At 38.3% G+C, this 27,498-nt stretch overlaps 1 protein-coding gene across 6 annotated transcripts in view; it reads right to left on the reverse strand.

Moving 5' to 3' along the window:
• The window catches only part of LOC150087204 (phytanoyl-CoA dioxygenase domain-containing protein 1-like), a 207,190-nt gene that overhangs the window by 66,207 nt on the left and 113,485 nt on the right, over positions 1-27,498 (reverse strand). For all 6 annotated transcript variants that reach the window (XM_090371876.1, XM_090371879.1, XM_090371880.1 and 3 more), the window contains one exon: positions 14,258-14,279. In XM_090371876.1, coding sequence (XP_090228002.1) covers positions 14,258-14,279 — 22 coding nt within the window. The remainder of the gene's footprint in view (positions 1-14,257; positions 14,280-27,498) is intronic.

Consider the following 27,498-nt stretch of genomic DNA (forward strand, 5'->3'; position numbering starts at 1 on the left):
AAGAAAGGCACCTGGGGTGGATGGGATCTATCCAGTTATATTAAAGGAGGCGGCAAAGCAACTAAGCAAACCCTTAGCCATAATTATGAGAGCATCCTTGGACTCAGGGGAGGTCCCATGGACTGGAGATGTCCAAATGTAACCCCAATTCACAAAGTGGGATCGAAGGGTAACACGAGTAATTACAGATCAATTAGTTTAACTTCTATTCCGGGTAAAATAATGGAGTCACTGGTTAAAGATGCATTGCAGGATCATCTAGACAAGACTGCAGCAATAATTCAGACACAGCATGGGTTTGTTAAGGGAAAGTCTTGTCTGACAAATTTGATAGGATATTATGATGTGGTTACAAAGGAATGGGATGCAAAAAATAATTTTGATATCATATATTTGGATTTCAGGAAGGCTTCTGACGCTGTTGCGCATGTAAGACTATTGTACTAATTGGAGCAGAATGGTATTAAGGGTAAGTTGCTACAATGGATAAAAGGATGGTTGAGTGGGAGAAGACAGAGGGTGGTGATTAATGGGTACTGCTCTTCGTGGACTAATGTTATTAGTGGAGTCTCACAGGGTTCAGTGTTGGGTCCTCTGTTGTTTTGTATATTTATCAATGATATTGATGAAGGTATATCAGGCTTAGTGCTGAAGTTTGCAGATGATACAAAGGTTGGCAGGGTTGTTAATGACAGTAATGGCAGTGTGCTGCTGCTGCAGCAGGATCTAGATAATTTGGGCAGATGGGTTAAGAAGTGGCAACTGAAGTTTAACCTTGACAAATGGAAAGTACTGCATATGGGTAGAAAATGAAAAAGACCTGGGAGTTTCCTTATATCTGTGTGACGTGGTGTCACACAGATATAAGGAATGCAGAACTAGAATTTGGAGAGTACAATGTGTACAGAAAAGATAGACAGGATAGAAAGGGAGGAGGCGTTATGCTGTTAATTAAGAAAAACATAAAATCGAAAGAAGTGCACCCAGTTGATATAGATGAACAGTGTACTGTTGAGTCAGTTTGGTGTGACATAAGCACTGCGAAAGCAAAAATAAGAGGAGGAGTGTGTTATAGGCCTAATGACTCAAATGAGTACAATGAACAATTATACGAAGAAATAGAGGGGGCCAGTAAATCAGAATGTCTTATAATGGGGGATTTTAACTTCCCAGATATTAACTCAAACTTGTGGGTTGGTCACTCACACACTTTTGTGGATTTACTGGATGATTGTTTTCTGCAGCAGCATGTTCGAGAGGCAACCAGAGAGAGTAATACTCTTGATCTGGTTATCAGCAGTGATCATTCGTGTATTAAGAATTTGCAGATAAAGGAACCACTAGGTGGCAGTGATCACAGTGTACTGATGTGGGATTTACTTAAAGATATAACTACCATCAGGGGAAAAGGAAAGGGTTTTTGCTTCCGTAAAGGTGAGTTCAGTGGTCTCAGAAAGTTTTTAAATTCTGTACAGTGGGATAAACTGATGACGTTACCAACAGTAAATTCTAAGTGGGAAGCATTGAAGGAATTAATCGTGGATGCTCCTAAAAGTTTCATACCTATTAAGAAATATTGTTCAAGGTTTAGGCCTAAATGAACTAATGAGACTTGTAACAGGGAAGAAATATGCATGGGATGCATATAAATTAAAGCGACTCAGAAGCCTATGGCAGATATAAGCTAGTCTGTAATCAGGTCACAAAGGAGGTTAGGCAGGCGAGGGCAGATTACGAGAAATCTTTTGCAAAAGATGCTAAAAAAAACAGCAAGGATTTCTTTACTTATATAAACTCTAAAAGGAAGGGGATGAATCTGATTGGTCCACTTGCCATCGATGGTTCGACTGTTGATGATCCTGCTCGGATAGCAAACAAACTGAATGAGTATTTTGCATCTACATCTACACATGAGGAATTATTAAGGTTTGAAAATCGCAGAAGGTTATCAAATTGTAGCAGGATACTTAATGATTTTGTAATAACTGAGAGCAAAGTGGAGAAGAAATTGTTGAAGTTAAACATAAGAAAAGCATCTGGGGTGGATGGGATCTATCCAGTTATATTAAAGGGGGCAGCAAAGCAACTAAGCAAACCCTTAGCCATAATTATGAGAGATCCTTGGACTCAGGAGAGGTTCCCACGGACTGCAGATGTGCAAATGTATCCCCAATTCACAAAGGGGGATCAAAGGGTGATATGAGTAATTACGGACCAGTTAGTTTAAATTCTGTTCCGGTTAAAATAATGGAGTCACTGGTTAAAGATGCATTGCAGGATCATCTAGATAAGACTGCAGCAATAATTCAGACACAGCATGGGTTTGTTAAGGGAAAGTCTTGTCTGACAAATTTGATAGGATATTATGATGTGGTTACAAAAGAACTGGATGCAAAAAATAATTTTGATATCACACATTTGAATTTCAGGAAAGCTTTTGACACTGTTGCGCATGAAAGACTATTGTACAAATTGGAGCTGAATGGTATTAAGGGTAAGTTGCTACAATGGATAAAAAGATGGTTAAGTGGGAGAAGACAGAGGGTGGTAATCAATGGGTGCTGCTCTTCGTGGACTAATTTTATTAGTGGAGTCCCACAGGGTTCAGTGTTGGGTCCACTGTTGTTTTGCATATTTATCAATGATATTGATGAAGGTATATCAGGCTTAATGTCGAAGTTTGCAGATGATACAAAGGTTGGCAGGGTTGTTAATGACAGTAATGGCAGTGTACTACTGCAACAGGATCTAGATAATTTGGGCAGATGGACTAAGAAGTGGCAACTGAAGTTTAACTTTGACAAATGCAAAGTACTGTATATGGGTAAAAGTAACCCCAGTGAAACGTACCAACTGTGTAGTACTACACTTAAGGTGGTAGAAAATGAAAAAGACCTGGGAGTAATTGAGCAGTCAGATATGAAGTTTTCTGAGCAATGCAGACAGAACCCCGGGGCTCACATCTGGTGAGTATGGGCTTGGCAAACCCAGGGTCCTGAGCTGGATATCATCATTCTTCTCTTTCTTGGTGATACCTTTTTCTCACTCACTCACTCTCTCTCTCTCTCTCTCTCTCTCTCTCTCTCTCTCTCTCTCTCTCACACACACACACACACACACACACACACACACACACACACACACACACACACACACACACACACACACACACAGGGGGCTAACTCGGGAATTTTTTTTTTGGCTAGTGCAGCATAAGCCTTAGGCTTCCTTATACCATATGGCTAATAATAATAATAGGTTGCCAGGGATGGTCATGGGGTTTTGTCAATGATATAAAGGAATTTTGCTAGCAGGGAAAAGGAGGTGTTATTCCTCTGTGTAAGGCAACGGTCAGGCCACGCCTTGAGTACTGCGTACAAGTCTGGAGGCCTCATTTTAGGAAGGATGTAGATTTACTTGAGCGTGTACAGAGAAGGGCTACAAGATTGGTGAGGGGGAATGAAGGGATCCTCTTACCAAGAGAGGCTTAAGTTCTGCAAATTGCAGTGGCTGGAGACTAGGCACCTGCATGGTGATCTGATTGAGGTGTACTAGGCCTTGATGATCCTTATAATTGAGCAGGATCATCAACAGTCGAGCAATCTATGTTAAGTGGACCAATCTGATTCATCCCTTCCTTCTAGTAAGAAGGAAGAAAAGAACTCTTTACTGTTTATCTTTGCTCTTTATAAGTAAAGAACTCTTTTCTGTTTTTCTTTGCTTCCTTTGCCAAAGATTTCTTGTAATCTGTCTTTGCCTGCCTAACCTCCTTTTTGATTTGATCCCAGACTAGCTTATATTTGCTGTAGGCTTCTGTGTCACCTGATAACTTATATGCATGCCATGCATTTTTCTTTTCTGCCATGAGCCTCATTAATTCATCCGACATCCATTTAGGCCTGAACCTCAAACGGTATTTCTTAGTTGGTATGAAAAGCCTAGAGGCCTTCAAGATTAAGTCCCCGAAGGCTTCCCATTTAGAATTCACCATTGGTAACATCATCAGTTGATCCCACTGTATAGAATTTAAAAACTGTCTGAGACCACTGTAGTCACCTTTACGAATATAAAAACCCTTCCCTTTAACCTTGATGGTAGTTACATCTTTAAGTTAATCTCACATCAGTACATTGTGATCACTGTTACCTAGTGGTTCCTTTATCTGCAAATTTTTAATGCATGAATAATCACTGCTGATAAATCAGATCAAGGGTATTACTCTCTCTGGTTGCCCCTTGAACTTATTGCTGTAGCAAAGAATCCTTCAATAAATCCACAAAAGTCTTACTAGTATGCAAGTGACCAATCCACAAGTTCCAGTCAATATCTGGAAAGTTAAAATCCCCTATTACAAGACATTCTGATTTACTGGCCCATTCTATTTTTCTGCACAACTGTTCATTGTACTCATCAGAGTCATTAGGCCTATAACATACTCCTACTCTCATTTTCCCTTTTGCAGTGTTTATGTTACACCAAACAGACTTAACATCGCACTGTCCACCCATGTCAACTGGATGAAGTACCTTAGATTTTATGTGTTTCTTAATTAACAGCATAACCCCTCCTCCCTTCCTACCCTGTCTGTCCTTTTTGTACACATTGTGCTCCGCAAATTCCAATTGTTGATTACACTTCATTACAGACTAGCTTATGTCTACCGTAGACTTCTGTGTCACCTGATAATTTATATGTATCCCATGCATTTTTCTTCTCTGCCATGAGTCTTGTTAGTTTATCTGACATCCATTTAGGCCTAAACCTTGAACAATATTCCTTAGTTGCTATGAAAAGCCTAGTAGATTCCAAGATTAATTATTTGAACGCTTCCCATTTAGAATTTGCTCTTAGTAACAATATCAATTCGTCCCACGGTATAGATTATTAAAAACTGTCTGAGATCACTGTAGCCACCTTTATGAAAGCAACAACCCTTCCCTTTACCACTGATGGTAGTTATGGCTTTATGTAAATTCCACATTAGTACACTGTGATCACTGCCACCTAGTGGTTCCTTTTTCTGCAAATTCTTAATGCACACATAAACACGGTGACAATCTGATCAAGAGTATTACTCCTTCTGGGTGCCTCTCAAGCATGCTGCTGTAGAAAACAATCATACAATAAATCCACAAAATCTTGCTAGTGTGCGAGCGACCAACTCACAAATTCCAATCAATATCTGGGAAGATAAAATCCTCTATTAAGACATTCTGATTTACTGGCCCACACTATTCAATTCTGCCCAGACACGATAGGAGGGAGTATATGATGAGAGCCTTGTTGATAAATTCGGCCCTGAAAAGATTGTGCAAGGCTCAAGGGGTAGAATTTTTTTCAGCCTGGTCTGTACTTGTTAACAGGAGAGACTGCTTCTACAGGGATGGGATACACTTAAATAGAAAGGGTGCATGAATATTTTCTGATGCTATCGAGGCAGTGTTATGTGGGTAGGAAAACTGCTAGCTTGGGGGGGCGACACAAGGACTAATAGATTAACAGTAGCCACTGGCACAGGTGAAAGTGATTTTTGCACTGCTTCTATTGGAATGTTTGTTTGTTTGTTTGGTTGGTTTTTAGGAGCATTAGCAACTAAGGCCATATTGCTCCGGGATATGCGGTGGTCATTCCTTGACCTTTCCGCATCCGCCGTATTTGGTGGTGACGGGCTCGAACCCCGGTCTAATCAAGAAGCGTGTGCTACGCACTGCTGCTCCTTCCCACCTGGCTACGGAGGCGCTCTATTGGAATGAGCAGCAGCCTGGAAAACAAAATGCAAGGTACTTCAGAAACGGCTGGGAGTCATTGCAGTACAAGTAAACACATGGGTTGTGTTAGGTTAGCTAAGAATAGGAACAGGTGCATAAATACTTGCGTGTACGCCAATGCTAGGAGTTTGGTAAATAAATTTGATGAATTTGAGGTATTGCTCAAAACATCAAAGGCAGTTATTGTTGGGATATCAGAGACGTGGTGTCACACATGTCTCTGATATAAGGACTTGTATATTTCTGATAGATATAAGGAATGCAGAATTGGAATTTGGGGAGTACAATGTGTACAGAAAGATAGACAAGATAGGAAGGGAGGAGGAGTTATGCTATTAGTTAAGAAACACATAAAATCCAAGGAAGTGAAGCCAGTGACATCGCTGGACAGTGCAATGTCAAGTCAGTTTGGTTTGACATAAGCATAGGGAAATCAAAATTGAGAGTAGGAGTGTGCTATAGGCCTAATGACTCTGATGTTTGTTTGTTTGTTTAGATTTTATTGGCGCATTAGCATCTAAGGCTATAATGCGCCAAGACCAGGTAATATATAGAAATTTAAAAATTTATCCTTTCAGTGACCTAAGTAATTAGGTCACCATGTCCAGATATATAATAAAAGCTTATCAATAAAAGAAATAACAATAATGAATAAATTTTAAATATGTGTAAAAACCTTTATTGATTTAAAAAGCTAAAAACAGCAGACACATTGTCATTGTCAGATAAAATCTGACTGAGTGTATATGGCTCAGTCAGATGGTTAAAAGCGGTAAAACGGATATTGCTAAAATCTGGACATTCAATTAAAAGGTGTCTGATCGATAAAATTGTGCCACAAGACACACACATAGGAGGGTCATCAGCCCTCAGCAAAAACGAATGAGTTAAATGACTGTGTCCTATGCGGGTCCGGGCGAGAACAACTTCCTCCTTACGATTCCTGCGCAGACTAGACTGCCACGGTTCAATTACAGGCTTTATACGATATAATTTATTCGCAGTCTGTCTATTCCATGAATCCAGCCATTGGGAATGTACCTTTTGATGTACTATTTGCCTGTAGTCTGTATAGGGGACTAACAGGCAGCGGTTATTATTGGGAATTGCTGATTTGGCTGCGGTGTCAGCCAAATCATTTCCCCCCTAATGACTCTGATGAGTTTAATAAGAAACTGTACAGTGAAATAGAGTGGGCCAGTAAATCAGAGAGTCTTATAATCTTGGAAGCTACTAGGCTTTATGTACCAACTAAGAAATATTGTTCAAGGTTTAGGCCTAAATGGATGTCAGATGAACTAATGAGACATATGGCAGAGAAGAAAAATGCATGGGATACATATAAATTAATGGATGACATGGAAGCTTATGACAGATATAAGCTGGACTGTAACCAAGTCACAAAGGAGATTAGACAGGCAGAGGCAGATTATGAGAAATCCTTGGCAAAGCATGCAAAGAAAAACAGAAAAGAGTTCTTTACCTATGTAAACTCTAGAAGGAAAGGGATGAATCACATTGGTCCACTGGATATTGATGGTTCAACTGGTGATGATCTTGCTCAGGTGGCTAACAAACTAAACGAGTATTTTGCATCTACATTCACACATGAGGAGTTATTCAAGAATGGGAATGCCAGAGGTGAAGTAAACTCTGGCAGTGAGCTAGATGATTTTGTAATAACTGTGAGGAAAGTGGAGGAGAAATTGTTGAGGATAAACATAAAAAAGGCACCAGGGGTGGATGGGATCTATCCAGTCATATTAAAGGAGGCAGCAAAGGAAGTAAGCAAATCCATAGCCATAATTATGAGAGCTTCTTTGGACTCAGGGAGGTACCCATAGACTGGAGATGTGGAAATGTGACCCCAATTCACAAAGGAGGATCAAAGGCTCACACAAGTAATTATGGCGCCTCCGTAGCCAGGTGGGAAGGAGCAGCAGCAGTGCGTAGCACACGCCTCTTGATTAGACCGGGGTTCGAGCCCGTCACCACCAAATACGGAGCATGCGGAAAGGTAAGGGAATGACCACCGTACCGGAGCAATATGGCCTTAGTTGCTAATGCTCCAAAAAATAATAACAATAACAAGTAATTATAGACCTGTGAATTTAACTTCCGTTCTAGGAAAATTAATGGAGGCACTGCTTAAAGAAGCCTTTTTTTTTTTTTTCTTGTTAGTTGTTGGCGCATCAGCTTCTATGGCCATAATGCACCTCCCAAAGTTTTTGCATTTTACTGTGATCCAAGCCCGAGGCGGGATTTGAAACCGCGACCAGGCAGGCACTTTACCCACCTGGCTAGCCCGGTTGGCGCTTAAAGAAGCACTACAGGATCATCTAGACAAGACTTCAGTTATAGCTTGGACACAGCATGGTTTTGTTAAGGGAAAGTCTTGCCTGACAAATTTGATTGGATACTATGATGCAGTCACAAAATAACTGCATGCAGGGAATAACTTTGATATTATATATTTGGATCTTAGAAAGTCTTTTGATACTTTTGCACATGGAAGACTTCTGCACAAATTAGAGCAGTATGGCATTGGAGGCAAATTGCTGTTATGGATAATGGGATGGTTGAGGGGGAGAAGACAGAGAGTGGTAATCAATGGACACTGCTCATCGTGGACTAATGTCATTGGTGGAGTCCCTCAGGGTTCAGTGTTGGGTTCATTGTTGTTTTCTGTATTTATAAATGATATTGATATTGGTATATCAAGCTTAATGTTCAAGTTTGAAGATGATACAAAGGTTGGCAGGGTTGTTAAGGACACTATGCTGCTTCAACAGGATCTGGAAAAGTTGAGCAGATGGGCTGAGAGGTGGCAAATGAAGTTTAACATTGACAAATGTTAAGTACTACATATGGGACACAGTAACCCCAGAGTAACGTATCAACTCTGTGGTACTACACTGACAGTGGTAGAGAATGAAAATGATCTGGGGGTAAAGATGAAGTTTTCTGAGCAGTGAGAATGGGCTGCAAGAGTAGCTCATGATATACAGGAATGTTTCTAGCAGGGATAAGGAGGTGATTATTCCCTTGTAATGGTCAGGCCACACCTTGAGTACAGTATACAGGTCTGGAGGCCTCATTTCAAGAAGGATGTAGAGCTGTTGGAACGAGTACAGAGAAGGGAAACGAGATTAGTGAATGGAACAAAGGGTTGCTCTTATGAAGAAAGGCTTAAGTTTTGCAAATTACAGTGTTTGGAGACTCGGCACCGGTGAGGTGATCTGATAGAAGGTTTGTTTGTTATTTGGAGCATTAGCATCTCAGGCCGTATTGCTCCGGGATATGCGGTGGTCATTCCCTGACCTTTCCGCATCCTCCATATTTGGTGGTGACGGGGCTGGAACCCCGGTCTAATCAAGAAGTGTGTGCTACCCACTGCTGCTCCTTCCCACCTGTCTACGGAGGCGCCATGTTCTGATAGAGGTGTATAAAGCCTTGAATGGTTTGAGCATGCTCAATGCTGATGGGATTCTTCCTCTTCCTTAGAATAATCACCTGAGAGGGCATAAATTCAAATTTAGGAAAGATGTGCGGAAATTTGCCTTTAGCCAGCAGGTACTTGGTTGGTGGAACAGACTTCCATCCCTTGTTGTGGAAGTTGATAGCCTAAATAAATTTAAGGCTCAGCTGGAAAATTAGGAAAATTAATGGAGGCACTGCTTAAAGAAGCTTTTTTTTTTTCCCTTGTTAGTTGTTGGCGCATCAGCTTCTAATGCACCTCCCAAGGTTTTTACATTTTGCTGTGAATTTACATTTTGAACGAACGGAGAGGTGAAATGGGAGTGGGTTTTTTTTTTTTTTTTTTTTTTGGCTGATGCTGCATAAGCTTGCTTTCTTGCATCATATACCTCTACTAATGCTAATTTCTCTGTACAATTGTTTGTTGTACTCATTGGAGTCATTAGGCCTATAACACACTTCTACCCTCTTTTTTTTTTTACCCAGTGCTTATGTCACACAAAACTGACTCAACATTGCACTGTCCACACATGTCAATTGGATGCTCTTCCTTAGATTTTTTATGTGTTTCTTAAAATAACAGCATAATCCCAACTCGTTGCTATCTTTTCTGGACACATTGTACTCCCCAAATTTCAATACTGCATTCCTTATATCTTTGTGATACCATGTCTCTGATATCGCAACAATATCAGCCTCTGATGTCTTGACCAACACTTCAAATTCATCAAATTTATTTACTACAACACTCCTAGCATTGGTATATATGCAAGTATATGTGCATCTGTTCTTAATCTTAGTTACCCTAACACAGCCGATGTATTTACTTGTTCCATGATGACTTCTACCTGTCCTTGAAATCCCCAGCACCTTCCTTTCCGGGCTACTGCTCATTCTAATAGAAGCAGTGCAAGAATCACTTTCAGCTTTGCCAGCAGCTACTGTTAACCTATCAGTCTATGTAATCCCCCAAGCTAGCAATTTTCCGACCACCTAACACTGCCTTGATAAAATCAGCAAATATTCTTGCATCCTTTCTATTTAAGTGTATCCCATCCCTGTAGAAGCAATCTCTCCTGTTAATAAGTAAAGTCCATGCTGAAAAGAATTCTACCCCATGAGCCTTGCACAATCTCTCCAGGGCCGAATTAATTGACAAGGCTCTCATCATATACTCTCTCCTTTTGTGTCTGGACAAAATTGCAGACACTTTCAAATTTAACCCTAACTCGTGACTTTTTTCATCACTGACATATATTTGTAAAGTAAGTCCATAGATCTCCTACTTTTAATGTCATTAGTGGCAAAGTAAACGATATCGTCCTTTGTGCCCTTAAAAGATATCTGTTCTTCAACATCATCATCAACTTTTGCTCCTGGCAGATATACTCTGTTCGTATTCCACCTATCCTTTTTGCATAATATATTAGCCATCTCCCTGACAACAGAGTCTCCGACAATAACTAACTCCTGTGGGACCAGCGCATTCTGCCTTGAAGATTGCCACTGTGTTGCTTGAAGCATAAGAGTGAGCTATGGCATTGAACTGGGCAGCTGAGAGTTTGATAGGTTCCCGCACTGTAATACCTTCAAGGTCATCTACCGATTCTTCAAACCCGTATAGATGTCCATCAGCATGCTGAGTTGGTGCCTAATTTCTTGACACTGCATCTAGCACACTCAAAGACAATATCCTGCTTGGCTAGATCATGTCCTATTCCAGAAAGGTCTGCAAACATTTCACAAGTTGCACATTTTTTTTAGGCTGCGATGCATTGGAAAATCGTCCCCTTCAATTCTTCCCCGAGCCACAGTACTCCTGCTACTTTGTGCTCATTGCTTTGCTGCTCTAGTCTTGGGCATGATATTTGTTAATTAAAGAATTGTCAATACTACACTAATCTAACAGATTCCTAAATGCAGTGATACGTGTTATGCTATCTAATTTTAGGTTATACCTTGTGCTGATAAGTTCGGAATATACATACTCTATACTGTAACGACCATAAGGTTAAATTAGTTATATCTTTAGCTAAACACAAAGATATATGCCCAACAAGTGATTTGGTGTTATAAGTTAATTATAATATATAAAAAATTACCCAATTAATGCTAACCTAATTGATTTGAACTTTAGAGCTACCTATTTACCACAATTAAAAATTTGAATTCCCCTACCACTCACTCTATACTATAACAATGGCGGCAAGATTCGAACAAAATAACGGTTCTATGTATATTAAGTAGTAACCTACAAAATCTCAAGCTAAATTAAAAATAAAATAATAAGTGTGACTAGGACTATAAAACTACTTATAGAGTATGATACAATCTGACATTTAAGTCAATAAAATGTCAAAAGCCTTCAAAAACTTATGATTTCTTGGAGTTGGAAATTCACTGCTTGCTCATGTAATACAGTAATCAAGTGCATCAATATAATATTCTCTGGTCCAAAAGGGACTTTCTACTGAAATAATTTGGTCCTTATAATGAGTATACAGTAATACCCCGAAGTTACGCGATAGGTGGGTCCGACGAAAATCGCGTAAGTCGAATTCGCGTAAGTCGGGGTACAACTTTGCATATAAATTTTGCTTAATTGGGACCAAGGACTAATATAAACACTAGTTTAGAAGAAAAATATTAATAAAATTGCAGTTCTTTATACATATTAATACAAAATATGTATTAAAAAACAAATTACTTACGTTAAAAAGTTATTTCGATGTCGATGGCTTCATAAAATCTAACAAATTCGTCTGACGACACAGCGCGTTCTTTTTTTCACGCAGAATTTCTTCGTAGCAAGCTAATAATTTTTTTTATTCCTTGCTTTGTAGCTATAACGCGTTCTACGTTGGAGTCTATGTTTTCTAAAATTTTTAAGCCCTTTACAATTGAGCCCTTTTCAATTTTCAACTTGTCAAGTTTGCAATTGTCATGCGCTTTTTGCCGTTGCTTCATTTAGGCCTGTAGCACGTGCAATATCACATGGTCTTTCATTTCGCTCAAAGCGTTTCACAATTTCATATTTTTTCTCTATCGACAGAGGCGGACTGGCCATAAGCCTTACCGGGGAAACCCCGGTGGGCCAGTGTGATTTTGGCCATAAACCATAGTATGAGGCCACTATAAATTTTCCCGGGTAAGAATTTTTGATCCAGTCCGCCTCTGTTTATCGATAATTGCTTTTCTTTTTCTCTCTGAATCTGCAGTGTCTTCACCAGGACGCTTCCTTTTCACACCTTTTAATTAAGTATTTTACTCATTTTTAGGGAATAAAGCACAATTACAAAACGAGGAGGCACGCTTGATACGCATAAATAAAGCTGCGCGCATGTAGCAACTGAATAAACAACACCATAAAGGCAGAGATACACTATTAACACCTCACATTTCTAGGGGTTACTACCATAAAACAATAAAAGTCCAGTTGCGTTTCTGCTAGTGAAATCTGTTATAAACTGGTAGTAAACTCGATCTAATTGCATTTGCGATTATACCGATAGCTGGAATTGTGTTGGTTTTTACGTTATTATGGTGAAATGTGTTTCCCCTTCACTGATATAAAAAACATAAAAGCAGCAAAGTTGAATTTTGTTCATCTTTCGCTCTCATTCTCCGCCGTCGCACCGCATATCGATAACATATGAAAAACGACCTTGAAGATAGTGGGCGGCAGCGTTGCGAAACGAAAAAATCAAGAACCGCGTAACTCCGAGTTCGCGTAAGTCGGGGTAGCGTAAGTCGGGGTATTACTGTATACATATATATATCCAAAGTATGTAAAATGCATAATCAATAAACTAAATATAATAAATATACCAAATTTAATTTAATAAATAAATAAACCAATATAATTTTGATATGTAAGGTTTTGCCTTATGTTATATTGCATATATATTTTTTTTCCAGGTTGCCGTAGGTGCGTATATAGGTTCTTATGTAAATGTCCTCTGGAGTGGATAATCAACGGACTCCAATGATTGGATGCATTGCAGATGGTATGAACTCATTTGGTTTGTTGACAGTATCCTCACAGTGGATTGGGAAATACCCAATCATTGGCCTATCGCTCGAGTACTCGTACTCGGATTGCCTTCTGCAAGACGTAGGACATTCTCCTCATTGTCTGGCATCCTCGTCGTTCGCTCTCGATTCATGGTACCTCTCACGTAACCTTCTCATCATACGATTAAAATCGTATGATGAGGAGCATGCCTGTGCGGGAAACGTTCCTGGTACAAGCGCAGAGCGGCGTGCCCGTCACAGTCCGCAGCTCCATACGCAAGGTGTATGTCGGTCGGTTCAACGTTTGAATACTCATCCATCCTACTGCCTCGGGAACCGCTCTGCAAATGCTGACTTCCAGCGGGATTGCTGTTCATGCGACCTCCTGTTCAACATCCTCTACCGCATGACAAAGGCATTTCGGACCCTGCTATGCTATGTGATTCCAATTCTTCTTTGTGCCCCCTACACCTCCTGCAAGTTTGTTGCACTGATAGTGAATCACCCTGTATATATATATATATACTTTTTTTTTACATGTGAATAAAACTAGCAATGTGTACATGTATTTCAAACAAGGATAGTTTAAAACTGAAAATAGGAAATTTTCAGTCAGCCAAAGGGTTAATAGCTGTTTGAATAACCTGCCACCTAATCTTGTGGCAGTGTTCTCTCTGTATATTTCATTAAGGAAGGGTTGGGCAGATAATTGGATAAAAATCAGAGTGTTAATATATCTTTATTTTTTATTTAATCTCATTCTGTTGTTACCTTATTAAAAATGTAAGCTTTAGATTTTAACCTCTAGATAAATTTAATGGAAATTAAAACATTAAAAATTCTTTCTTATTTCTCCAGTGTATCTGCCTGGTAATTTTATTTTATAAATCATTATTTGTTCAAATCATTTTAATTTATATTTGAGTGAAAAAAAAAATGATAATAAATTAACACCTATTTCAAACTGAATAAAAAGAACTGGAAAACTAGATACTTACCTTCTCCTCCAATGTGTGGATTCTGAAAATAGATTTGCATATCTTAATTTACAAATTAATATAATACCATTTGCTTGTAACAAGGTCAATATGATTAATAAGCCTTTGAGGTCCAATGTCGTGCCCAGTAAGACATCCTAAATTTCTAATTCCAGTCCAATGTTGTGTCCAGTACACTCATTGGTATTTCCAATTACAGAATTTCTTTACTTGCTGTGCTGGCACAATTATTGTACTATCACCTATTTACATTTTATATAAAATTCAATTATTAAGCACAAGTGACAATGTTTTTTTTTTTTAGTCCTCTGTCAGTCGAAGGCAATGTCATGGCACTGCAACCGCTGACATTTCTGATTATGAAATTTGTTTTCCTGCTGTACTGGCTCAATTACTGTACTGCCATTATTTATACTTCCTATAAACTATCTGAAAAACTAAACTGATGTTTATTCAATAGTTAATGACAGACAGTGTTTTCCATTTTTTCTGTGGAAACTGGCATAACTGCCAATGGTTCTGATCATAAAATTTGTTTTCCCACTGTACTGCCATCCATTTATATACTTCATATAAACAATTTGAAAAAGTAGGTGGATATTTATTGATGTTTTATTCAACTGTTATTTTCAGTGTAGAAATCACAGAGTAACTTATACTCTGTGTTCGAGTGAAGTATCGAGAGTGACATGCCATCAAGATCTAGTAAAGAACTTTTAGAGTAAAACTGAGAAATCATTAGAACTTTCTGAAGAAGGTGTGGGGGTGGAAAGGAAACTTTTAAATGAACTAAAGGAAACACTTAAATGAACTAAATGAGTTTTTTGGAGTTATCAACATAGAACTAAATGAAAAACCCGATATAAAGAAATACTGGTCTGAAGATAGACAGACAGACAATTAAATTTTTCAAGAATGTAATTATCAGGAAGAGATTTCTGCAGATATTTTGACTGTTGCATCTCTGCCCACCCACAAAAAGATAAACAAGGAATTCAAAGTGGGGGCTCTAAAGTAAACGACACTGTCAATTATCTAGATGGAATGTTTTGTGAATATTTTCTACCAGGCTTAGAGCTTTTAAACTGTTTTGTTGTGCTGTTTTTCATGTAAACCCAAGAATAAATAATTTTTTAATATCACATTTCAACTAGTCATTTTTTTGATTGATAGAGATGGACAGCATGAGGAAGATGGTGAAAATAATGTTGGACTGCAAAGGGTTAAATTGAACATCAGGAGATAATATAGTCAACAAAGTTTATGAATTTTACTCTATGCAATACTTTCACAAAATACCATAAATATGCTATTCAATTATTGCCATAGTGATATATGACAAAACTAAAACAAAACTATTCCTACCTTTCTGGTAAGGAAGGTATGTTCATCATGGAAATATAAAGAATTAAATAAACAGGAATATCAGGTTCATTGTAATCTCAAGGAACACAAATAAGAGAATTATTAAACAAAGAATAATACCATTAATATAAATAATAATCATAAACATGAAGATAATCATAAAATAATAATCATAAAAATGAAGATAGTTTACAGAAAAACAGAAAGTCTGGTATTTACATGGAGAAAGTAGAGGGAATGTCATATGCTACAGAGAAAGGAAAAAATTTCCTGGAAAGTGCAAATATGCTACCCCATTTTACTGTACCAAAAACATAACCTGTGTAACTTCCATGTGACTATGATCTGGTTTATTAACATTTTTGTGTGTTCGTAGATAAACAATTGAGAAGAAAAATATTCACATAATGACATGACCTTTGAAAAATAACAATTCCACAAGAGTTGATGTTCTTAGTAAATGAAAGAATCAATTTTCTGATAAATTGTGAAGGTATTCCAGTCATATTATCTACAAAGTAAGAAACAGATAAATGAAGTAAGAAGGTCATAAAATATCACTCAACTGAATGAAACACAAAAAACACGGTAAAAGAAGTGAAAAACATTATAAACTAGGGTTATGTTACTGATCTATCAGCAAGAGTAAAGCAAATATTTATAAGTATATAATTTATTTAAAAATGCCAAGTATTTCACACAATTACAATAACAAAAAATACAGGGTATTACACAATTGAAACCAAAACAAAAAAATCATAAGCTGGAATTATGTTCTTGATATATCAGCAAGAGTAAGGCAAATATTGTTCTTGGGAAGGGTGTAATATCAATGAGAATATGATTTCAGAATCATGTATATGTAAAAAAAAAATCCTGAAGTGAAAAAAATTTCCTGGGCAACAAACAGAAACAGAACTGAATTCTGCATGAACAGAAACTTCCTTTCCAAGGGCAAAATAGGAGATGAAAGCTGAGCTTATGGTTACTGCCCAGAAACAAAGCAGCAGTCTTTCCAATGGAAAGGCCCATCATCTACATGTCTAAACAAAGGCAAGGCAGGCCAGATCATATGTAAAGGGCATGCTGATTGTTTTCTTTGACAACAAGGGAATTGTTCATTTGGAGTTCATTCCGCCTCAATGAACTGTAAATTCTACATTGGCATCCTAAGACATTTGAAAGAGGAGGTCAGAAGAAAATGCCCAGACAAATGGCACACTCGGGATTGGCTTCTGCATCAAGACAATCTTTTGTCTGTTCAGCAGTTTTTAACCAAGAGCAAAATGATACCACACCCTCCCTATTCTCCTGACCTGGCCCCACCGAGACTTCTTCCTGTCCCCCACGATGAAAATCCAATTAAAAGTATGAAGATTTGACTCACAGAAAGTTGGAATAGCAGTTCCAGAGATGCTTCAAACAATGCAAAAAGCACTGGTTGTTGTTGTTATGGGATTTCTGGCGCAAGGGCTACATAGGCCATATTGTGCCTATCAAAGTAAGTAAGTATACATGTGATAACTGGTCTGGAAGCAGTTAGAGTTGGTCATACATTTTAATTTTTTTCAAGTAGGTGAAGAATTCGGTGAGTTTTGCGTCATTACCTATGATGCTGTTGAGTGACAAGGGGTTTGAGATGGAGCTGAAAGTAGACTGCCGGGCAGTGTCGAACAAGCTACATTCAATCAGAATGTGCTTCACTGATAGCGGCTGCAAACAGTGCGTGCACTGAGGAGGATCTTTTCCCGTGAGCAGAAACAGATGAGTAAGGTGAGTATAGCCAATTCGGGTTCTGGCTAGAAGTACTTCTTCCTTTCTAATTTTATGGAGGCTAGAGGTCCATAATTGTGGTTCAGATTTCAATTGAAACAGTTTATTATGTGTTTGCTTTTTCCACAGAAGAGTCCATTGTTCCATACATATTTCCTGTATTTTATGTTTATAATCAGGATAGGGGACAAGATCATTTGATAAGGCTACGTTGGAGGGACGCTTTGCAGCATCATCATCAGTGCACTCATTTCCAGGAATACCGCTGTGACCTGGGATCCAGGAGAAGACAATAGCGCGATGTTGCTCATTGAGATGTATCAGTTCTTGTCTTATTAGCTTTACCAAAGGATTGCAAAGTGAGGTGTTTGTGAGAGCTAAGAGAGCACTCTTGGAATCTGTGTATACTATACTTTTATTCGTTGACAAGAGTGAAATATTTTCCAGGGCAAGTTTAATTGCATAGAGTTCAGCAGTATAGCTGCTGCATTCAGCTGGAAGTGGAATAGAAACAGTTGTATTAGTGAAGACAGCAGCTGCACCCACTTTATTGCCCGACTTTGAACCGTCAGTATAGATCTTAGAAAAGTGGGAATAATTTTCTTCATGGACAAGATGCAATTGTCTGATGTTAATATCTGCTACAGCACCTTTTCCCTATTTTTCAAAGTAATCATCATATGAAGGAGTTGAGGTAATCCATGGGGGATTCGGATCTTTTAAATCTCTGATGATATTATGAAAGGAAATATTCCAGCATTCTAATAGGTTCTGTAATCTAATACCAGCAGGTCGGATTGTTCTGGGTTTGTTTCCATAGTGTGTTCTCCACTGCGGATCATACAGTAGTGGCCAAATAGGATGAGTGGGGAAGATTTTAATTTTAGCCGAGTAATTTAACAGTAATATCTTTCTCCTGATACTGAGTGGAGGTTCGTGAGCCTCAACATACAGACTTTGAACTAGTGATGTTCTGTATGCACCCAGGGCAATCCTAAGGGCAGCATGTTGGATAGGAGCAAGACGAGCCAAAGTACTCTCTCTAGCAGAGTCATAGACAGGCGCTCCATAATCTAGGCGAGATCTAATTAGAGACCTATACATGTGGAGCAGCGTGTACCTGTCTGCACCCCAGGATGTACTAGAGACGACCTGAAGTATGTTAATTTTCTTAAAGCAGGTGGTTCGTAAGTGTTTAACATGCTCCTGAAAATTTAGATTCTTATCAAATTTTAGCCCTAGGAGACGAATACTGTTAACGATTGGAAGAGGATGATTGGCCAAGTGTAACTCGGGTTCTGGATGCATTTTGCGCTTGTTGCAGAAATGCATGGCCATAGATTTGTGGTTTGATAGTCTATATCCATTTTGCGTCATCCATAGTTCAATATTATTTATTGATATTTGTAATTGTCTCTCAATATAATTTATAGTCTGAGAATGACAGGACAAGGTAAGATCATCAGCATAAATATATGAGTCAACAGTGTTTGGAATGCTGTTTGTGATATTGTTAATTCGTATAGCAAATAGAGTGGCACTGAGGACTGAGCCTCGGGGGACTCCTTCTTCTTGTCTGTATGAGCGTGTGAGACAGAGCCTGCCAGTATCGAACTTGGAATGTCCTGTGGCAAAGGAAGTTTTGAATAAAATATGGTAAATGCCCTTTCATATCTATAGAATGGAGATCCTTTAGGATTCCATAACGCCATGTGGTATCGAAAACTTTTTCTATATCGAGACACACCATGACGAGATGTTGATTCCTGATAAAAGCGTTTCTTATGTTTGATTCAGCCTTTATCATGAGATCTAAGGATGTTCTATTCTTCCGAAAGCCGAACTGATTGTTGCTGATTATGTTTCTAAACTCAAGGTACCACGTTAATCGACAGTGCACCATTTTTTCTAAAGTTTTACTTAAGCAACTGGTTAGAGAGATTGGTCTGTAGTTGTTAGGAATCGAGTGATATTTTCCTGGCTTAGGGATAGCAATTACATATGAATGTTGCCAGGAGCTAGGAAATGTGTGTTCATAAAATATCCGATTGTAAAATTTTAGCAGAGAGGATAACGATTGCTGATCTAGATTTTTAAGCATTACATAGTAAATTCCATCAGGGCCAGGGGCACTGTTGTGGGAAATACAGTCGAACTTCCCTATAACGAATTCTATAAATCCAGCGAAAAAATTTCGTTATAGAGAAATTTCGTTATACAGAGAATATCTTTTTTATTAGAAATTGTTATTTAATTAGAAAATGAAAATGAATCTACATTTATTTTTAATGTATTTTATTTCAAAAACACTTATTTAAATTACGCTTACACAATTTTCGCCAGTAAGTATCACAAATTAAAAAAAATCCGTAATTTTCGTTTGCACAGTACAATTAAAAAATTGTCTGATTCTCAAAGAAAACCTCACATTTGTTCAGAGCATTAAAAACATTATCAGGAACATTTTCACAAAACTGTAGACCCATACGAACCGTTTTAAAAGCGTTAATCATTTCTTCACGAGTTGGCTTTTCTACGGGTTGTTCTGATGTGTCTTCAGCGTCATCGTTAATTTCTTCGTGATCATGGTCGTGTCTAACACTGTTCAGCAGTATTTCATCTTCATTTGGATGTTCTGTTGTAGTCAGGTCTTGATCTACATAAACATAACTATCCAGTGTTATTTCATTTTCGATGTTTCCGGACGATTCTAATATTTTCCAAAAGTTTTTCAGTTGTGAAAGGGGCAGTTCATCTTGTTCATCCAGTTGATGTTCGACTTCTGCATTCAATGCAAATCCCGCTTTCGAAAAACAATTTTGAATAGTGTATTCAGTGACATCGTTTGTCCAAACTTTTGCCAGTTCAGAGATGCAATCTCTAAGGTTAATTGTAACTTCCAAGTTTCTATTTTCTGATAACGCATTGACAATCTTCATTATTATTCTCTTTCGATAATGAAATTTAAAATTTTTAATTATGCCTTGGTCCATTGGCTGGAGTTTTGACGTCACGTTTGGTGGTAAAAACAATAACTTCACACTTTTAAGTTTGGCAGAAATACTGGCAGGATGTGCTGGACAGTTGTCAGTTACCAACACGATTTTCCTTTTTTCTTTTGTTATACGCTTGTCTAGTTTTAATATCCAGTCTTCAAAGATATCACTGGTCATCCATGCTTTTTTATTAAAGGTGTAGTCAACTTCCAAAGATTTTGTGCCTCTAAAACATCTTGGGTTTTTTGATTTTCCGATTACTAAAAGTCTTAATTTTTCACTTCCTGTAATATTTGCTCCAACTAGCACAGTGATTCTTTCTTTGCTTTGTTTTCCGCCAAAACATTTATCATCTTTAAAAGCAAGAGTTCTATTCGGTAAACATTTAAAGAATAAACCCATTTCGTCAGCATTAAAAACATCCTTAGGTTCATATTCTTCCAAAATCTTCTTTAAGGTATTGTTCCTCCAACTGTTGCAATCTTCTTCACTCACATTAACACTTTCTCCACAAATAACTTTTTCCACAATTCTGTGGCACTTCTTAAATTTATCTAGCCACCCAGTGCTCGCATTAAATTCTGTATGTCCCAGGGACTGTGCAAATTTCAGAGCTTGTTGCTTAATTATTGGACCCGATATTGGTATATTCTTTTCACGTATCATTTGCACCCATTTTAGAACAGCTTTATCAACATCTTCATATATACACTTCTTGTCGTATATACAATTGGCTTCTTGTCTGCTGCTCCTTCAATTGCATTTAAAATTGATTCTCGATTTTTTAAAATCGTAGATAAGCTGCTTGCAGGTATGCCATATTTCTCCGCAATATCTTTTTTCTTAAAACCCTGGTCAATATCATGAAGAATCTTTACTTTATCATTAATACTTAAACATTTTCTCTTCGACATTTTTTCCCCAAATGTAAAAATCACTGGACTGTAGCTCTTGCCGATACATACACCGCAAACTTCGCTGCGCTGGCCATATAGTGAATTGTTAGTACAGGTACCGCCTACTCAATGACGTTTGCTTGCCAATTGAACAGTATCACGTGACTTTTCCTATCAATCACTTTGAAGAAATATACGACTTTCATTCATATATAAAATTTACGGTTAATGTATGCTGTATGTTACTTTTCAAAAAAAAAAAAAAAAAAATACAAGAGCATATAGCCTATGTGATTGATGACAAATTGTTCTAAAAGAACTAAATAAAAAAAAAAAATTTTTTTCATGAAAACCATCTACTAGGAGTCCAGTTAGATGAGAACGGACATATCATATAATGATTGACAGGAAGGTCACGTGGTACGGTTGAGGTGAGAAGCGAATGTCACTCAGTAGGCGTTCGTTACTAAAAATCGACTATGGCATCATTCTATGTATTGCCGCCGCAGCACGCTAAAGGCTTACCGCAGCGAATTTCGTTTTCCCCTGAGCCAACATCAATTTACAAATAATCTATCCTATTTATTGTAAAGTTTATGACCACTTCTAAGAAAACTCATTTGGTTTTATAACTGTAACAAAAATGAAACAAAGACCTTCCTACGGGCGTCAATGACCACAAGTATTCACTAAAAGAATGATTAATTCCACTAATGCGTAATTTCGGAGGGAAGGAGGTCGTATATTTTTAAAAATTCGTTATAGAGAGACTAACACTTCGCTATATGGGGTTAATTTTACATGTAATTTCGTTTCAAGGTGCAATGTTTTGCGAAAAAATTCGTAATATAGAGAAATTCGTTAAATAGAAGTTCGTAATAGAGAAGTTCCACTGTATTTATAGATTCTTTCAATTCTGATAGTGTGAGCAGTTGATTATAGGGTAAATGGCGGGTAGTTTTGAAATTTAGTTTGAATTTCTCAGCAGCAGCTTTAATTTTTTGGAATGATGGGTGACACGCAATCGAGGCGGACAATTCAGAGAACACAATTCCTAAGGCATTTGCAATATCTTCTGGATTAGAGATCTCCTTCCCATTCCAATTAAAAATAGGTGCAGGTAATGTAGGGTATTTACCATTTAGCTGCCTTATTTTTTTCCATATTATTCTGGCTTCAGTGTCTTTATTGATTGATGAAGCAAATTTTATCCAAGAGTCCTTTTTAGCCTTTCGCCTGATGTACCATGCTTTGGCTCTAAGTTTCTTATAATTAATAAGGTTGGCAGTGGTAGGGCATTTTCGGAATGAGTTCCATGCTGCATTCTTTTCTCTTTTCACCTTATTACAATCATCGTTCCACCAGTGATTGGTATGTCTACGATTTCTTAATTGAGACTGTGGGATGGCAATCTTTGCAGCTGATAGTATCTGCATTGTGATATGTTCGGTGACAGTATTGATAGAGGAAGACTCAATGATGTGATCATCAAAAGAGACATGACTTTTATATTTTGTCCAGTCTGCTTTAGAAAATTTCCATTTCATTTGTGTGTCAGTTGTTTTGGAATTTGTGGTTTGAATTCTGCATATTACTGGATAGTGATCACTGTTGAGAGGATTGTCAAGTGTTGTCCATTCGACACTTGGGAAGAGGATCGGTGAGCAGATTGAGAGGTCTATTGCAGATGATGCTCCAGTAGGAAAATGAATATAAGTGGGTAAACCTGTGTTCAGTAATGTTAAATTCTGTCTGTCTAGTAGGGTCTCAATGAGTTCTCCGCGTTTGTCTGAGACGGGGGATCCCCATAGTGGATGGTGTCCATTAAAGTCTCCTAATAGGCAGACTGGTGACGGTAATTGCAACACAAGGTTTTCTAGTTCATGAATCGTACATGGCTGATTGGGAGGGAGATATATTGAGACGATCATTAAAGAAATGCCAATCATTACATAAGCCGCAACAGCTTCTAAGGCAGTTTGAAGAGGAATTTGTTTACAAGGAACCCTTGAGTCTATGAGTATGGCCACTCCACCATGAGCACTGTTTGTCCTGTCTTGTAGAAAAAGAGTGTAATATTTAACTGACACGGACACTTGTAGTGTTAGTTTTGTTTCTTGTAGGCTCACAGATGATAATGATCAATTAGTTCATATATGTCATCTATGTTGCTGCGAAAGCCTCTGCAATTCCATTAACTATGTTGTTCATTGTGTAGGTTTTGAATTAGAAGTTGAATCTGTCTGTTTTTTAATGTTGCTTTGCTTGTGACGGTCAATTTTTATTTTGTCCTTTTTTGAAAAGAATGGACGTATGTCCATGTCGTCTTCTGCATGAAGATCTAGAATGGGTTCATTACAAGTATTGTTTTCTGCAATATCCATAGCTGTGTTATCAGATAATTTCTTTTTAACATGAACTGAATTTTCCTTCTGATCTGCAGTAACTGAATCTAATTTAGCAGTAGATGGTATCGAGATCGGGGTATTGTTTGTCCTATCTACTGTTTGGTGTTTTGTTGACTGTGATGCAGGTGATAGCAATGATCGAGCCCATTCAGAAATTGACACTTTTGGTGGGACTGATATATCTGTTTGCGTTGAAACTGTTTGTTGTCTTTTGGATGCTTCAGCATATGTACGCTTAGGCATGTTTTGTAGTAGGTTCTTTCTGGCTTCAGGATATGTGACCTTGTTCTCCACTTTGTATTTTTGGATTTTTTTTCTCCAGCTTCCATCGCTCACAGGATCTAGAAAAAGCTGAATGGTTGCCTTTGCAGTTTGGACACCGTGATGATTCAGCATTACAATCAGTATGGACATGTTCTTTTGATCCGCAGTTTAGGCAAACTGAATCTCCTCGGCAGACAGTTTGGGAATGCCCAAACTTCTGGCACTTGTAGCATCGAATAGGATTGGGGATATATGGACGGATGCGACAGTTTAGGTAACCTGCTTTTACTGATGAAGGAAGGTTCGGTGTAGAAAACGTGAGAATGATGCTACAAGTAGGAACAAATTCTCCATCTTTCTTCAGCATTATTCGTCTTGCTTCAGTAACTTTCTGGTCTTGGAGTTCTTGAACAATCTCCTCCTCTTTGACATTCAACAGATCCCATTCGGAAATTACTCCTTTGGAGCTATTCAGGGTAGCATGAGGAGATACTTTGGCAGGAACTCCACCAAACAATTTAAGTTTCAGAAGGGACTCAGAATGTTTACGATTGGTGGTTTCGACTAATAGGGCCAGATTTCAGTCTTCTTACAATTTTTGGTGATCCGGCTACACTTTCTAGACATTTCTGTATATAAAAAGGAGTCAAAGTACCCAAAGACTGATTCATTAGGGAATGCAGTATTAGGAAAGATGGATATTCCATTTGAGGTACATCTGTTTTCATCCTCTTCCGTGTTTGATAGTCAGAGTCAGTCTGTTGCAAATCCAGTGAAGCAGGATTTACAGTCTTGAGAGGTGGAAAATTTTCAGTTTCCATAGTTGCTCCTTTTTGCCCCAGAAGGATAACTTCTCCTTCCAGGTTTCTGGCCCCGCCACGGGGAGGCAGGAGTAGTGCCACGAGGTGACCAAGCGGCTGTTAGTTGTGTTAGTGAGAGAAGAAAAAGAAACAGAAAGGTGACTTTCCTTTCTAGGCTTTTGCCTACTGCCTGTAGTGCGAAAGAGCTACTCTAATAGAAAATGAGGAAAACGGTATTTAGAACGAAAAGAATCTATATCTGGAAAAAGCTCTTTAGAAGGATCACTTTAACGAATGCACTGAAATCGCTTGGCCACGGAACGCTTGGCACCCGGGGCCAAAAAGCACTGGGATCAATGTAAAAACTCTGGAGGGAACTACTATGAAGAAGATAATGACCACCAACATGTGACTAACATAAGTCTAAATTAATTTTATTGGCATAGTCTGGATACTTTTGGTCTGCACCTTGTATACAGTTCATTCTCAATTTATTTTCAATTGCAACTATTGCCTTTTTTTTTTATATATATACAGCATGAAATACAGTTCTTGTTTCCTTAAAACCTGTTTACCACACTGAAGTTCAAAATGTACTTCATACCTGGTATAGCCATTTTATTTATTTTAGCAACCAGGAAGTTAATGACATGTTATCACTTCTTTTTCTGCTATACTATTGTTAGCATTGCTTACTTGGATGCAGAGAGAGGAGGAGGAGAATTAGATGGATTAGATTATAATCAGCTGACAAGAATGCATTAAGATTTGCATTTTGTAGTTGTTCCTATGCCTCATGGTGTTTGGATATAAAGAGAATGGATGCATAAAGAGTAAATACTAGTAACAATTTGTAGTTTAAAGCTAAGAGTTAAAATGGATTATAATTATTTGAAATTGCTACATTAGCATTAGTAGAGGCATATGATGCAAGAAAGCAAGCTTATTCAGCATCAGCCAAAAAAAACACACCACTCCCATTTCACCCCTCCATTCATTCGAAATACCTGTCCAGTTGAGCCTTAAATTTGTTTAGGCTATCAACTTCAACAACAAATGATGGAAGTCGGTTCCACCAACCAACCACCCGCTGGCCAAAGGCAAATTTCCGCACATCTATCCGACTTCCGTCCTTCCTCAATTTGAATTTATGCCCTCTGAGGTGATTATTCTGAGCAAGAGGAAGAATCCCATTGGCATTGAGCATGCTCAAACCATTCAAAGCCTTATACACCTCTATCAGATCACCTCGCCGGTGCCTAGTCTCCAGACTCTGTAATTTCTATTCCATTCATTCCATTCACTAATCTTGTTGCCCTTCTCTGTACCCGTTCCAGCAGCTCTACATCCTTCTTGAAATGAGGCTTCCAGACCTGTATACAGTACTCAAGATGTGGCCTAACCATTGCCTTATACAAGGGAATAATCACCTCCTTATCCCTGCTAGAAAAATTCCTGTATATCATTGACAAGACACGATGAGCTACTCTTGCAGCTCGTCTGCACTGCTCAGAGAATTTCATATCTGCCTGCACAATTACCCTCAGGTCCTTTTCATTCTCCACCACTGTCAGTGTAGTACCGCAGAGTTGATACGTTGCTCTGGGGTTACTGTTTCCCATATGTAGTACTTTACATTTGTCAATGTTAAACTTCATTTGCCACCTCTCAGCCCATCTGTTCAACCTTTCCAGATCCTGTTGCAGCAGCATAGCATCAGTAGTGTCCTTAACAACCCTGCCAACCTTTGTATCATCTGCAAACTTGGACATTAAACTTGATATACAATCATCAATATCATTCATAAACACCGAAAACAACAACGGACCCAACACTGAACCCTGAGGAACTCCACTAATAACATTAGTCCACGTTGAGCAGTGTCCATTGATTACCACTCTCTGTCTTCTGCCACTCAACCATCGCCTTATCCATAGCAGCAATTTGCCTCCAATGCCACACTGCTCCAATTTGTGCAGCAGTCTTCCATGTGCAACAGTATCAAAAGCCTTTCTAAGATCCAAATATATAATATCAAAGTTATTCCCTGCATCCAGTTCTTTTGTGACTACATCATAGTATCCAATCAAATTGGTCAGGCAAGACCTGCCCTTAACAAAACCATGCTGCGTCTGAGCTATAACTGAATTCTTCTCTAGATGATCCTGCACTGCTTCTTTAACCAGTGCCTCCATTAATTTTCCTGGAACAGAAGTTAAACTAACAGGTCTATAATTACTTGTGTCAGCCTTTGATCCTCCTTTGTGAATTGGGGTTACATTTGCACATCTCCAGTCTATGGGTACCTCCCCTGAGTCCAAAGAAGCTCTCATAATTATGGCTAGGGGTTTGCTTACTTCCTTTGCTGCCTCCTTTAATATAACTGGATAGATCCCATCCACCCCAGGTGCCTTTTTTATGTTTATCCTCAATAATCTCTCCTCCACTTTCCTCTCAGTTATTACAAAATCATCTAGCTCACTGCCAATGTCTACTTTACCTACGTCATTCTCCTTCCTGAATAACTCCTCATGCGTGAATGTAGATGCAAAATACTCGTTTAGATTGTTAGCCACCTGAGCAGGATCCTCAACTGTTGAACCATCAATATCCAGTGGACCAATCTGATTCATCCCTTTCCTTCTTGAGTTTAAATAGGTAAAGAACTCTTTTCTGTTTTTCTTTGCATCCTTTGCCAAAGATTTTTCATAGTCTGCCTTTGCCTGCCTAATCTCCTTT

Source organism: Mastigoproctus giganteus, chromosome 4 (assembly GCF_048544385.1).
Source record: "Mastigoproctus giganteus isolate SK-2022 chromosome 4, ASM4854438v1, whole genome shotgun sequence".
NCBI classification, from domain to species: Eukaryota; Metazoa; Arthropoda; class Arachnida; order Uropygi; family Thelyphonidae; genus Mastigoproctus; species Mastigoproctus giganteus.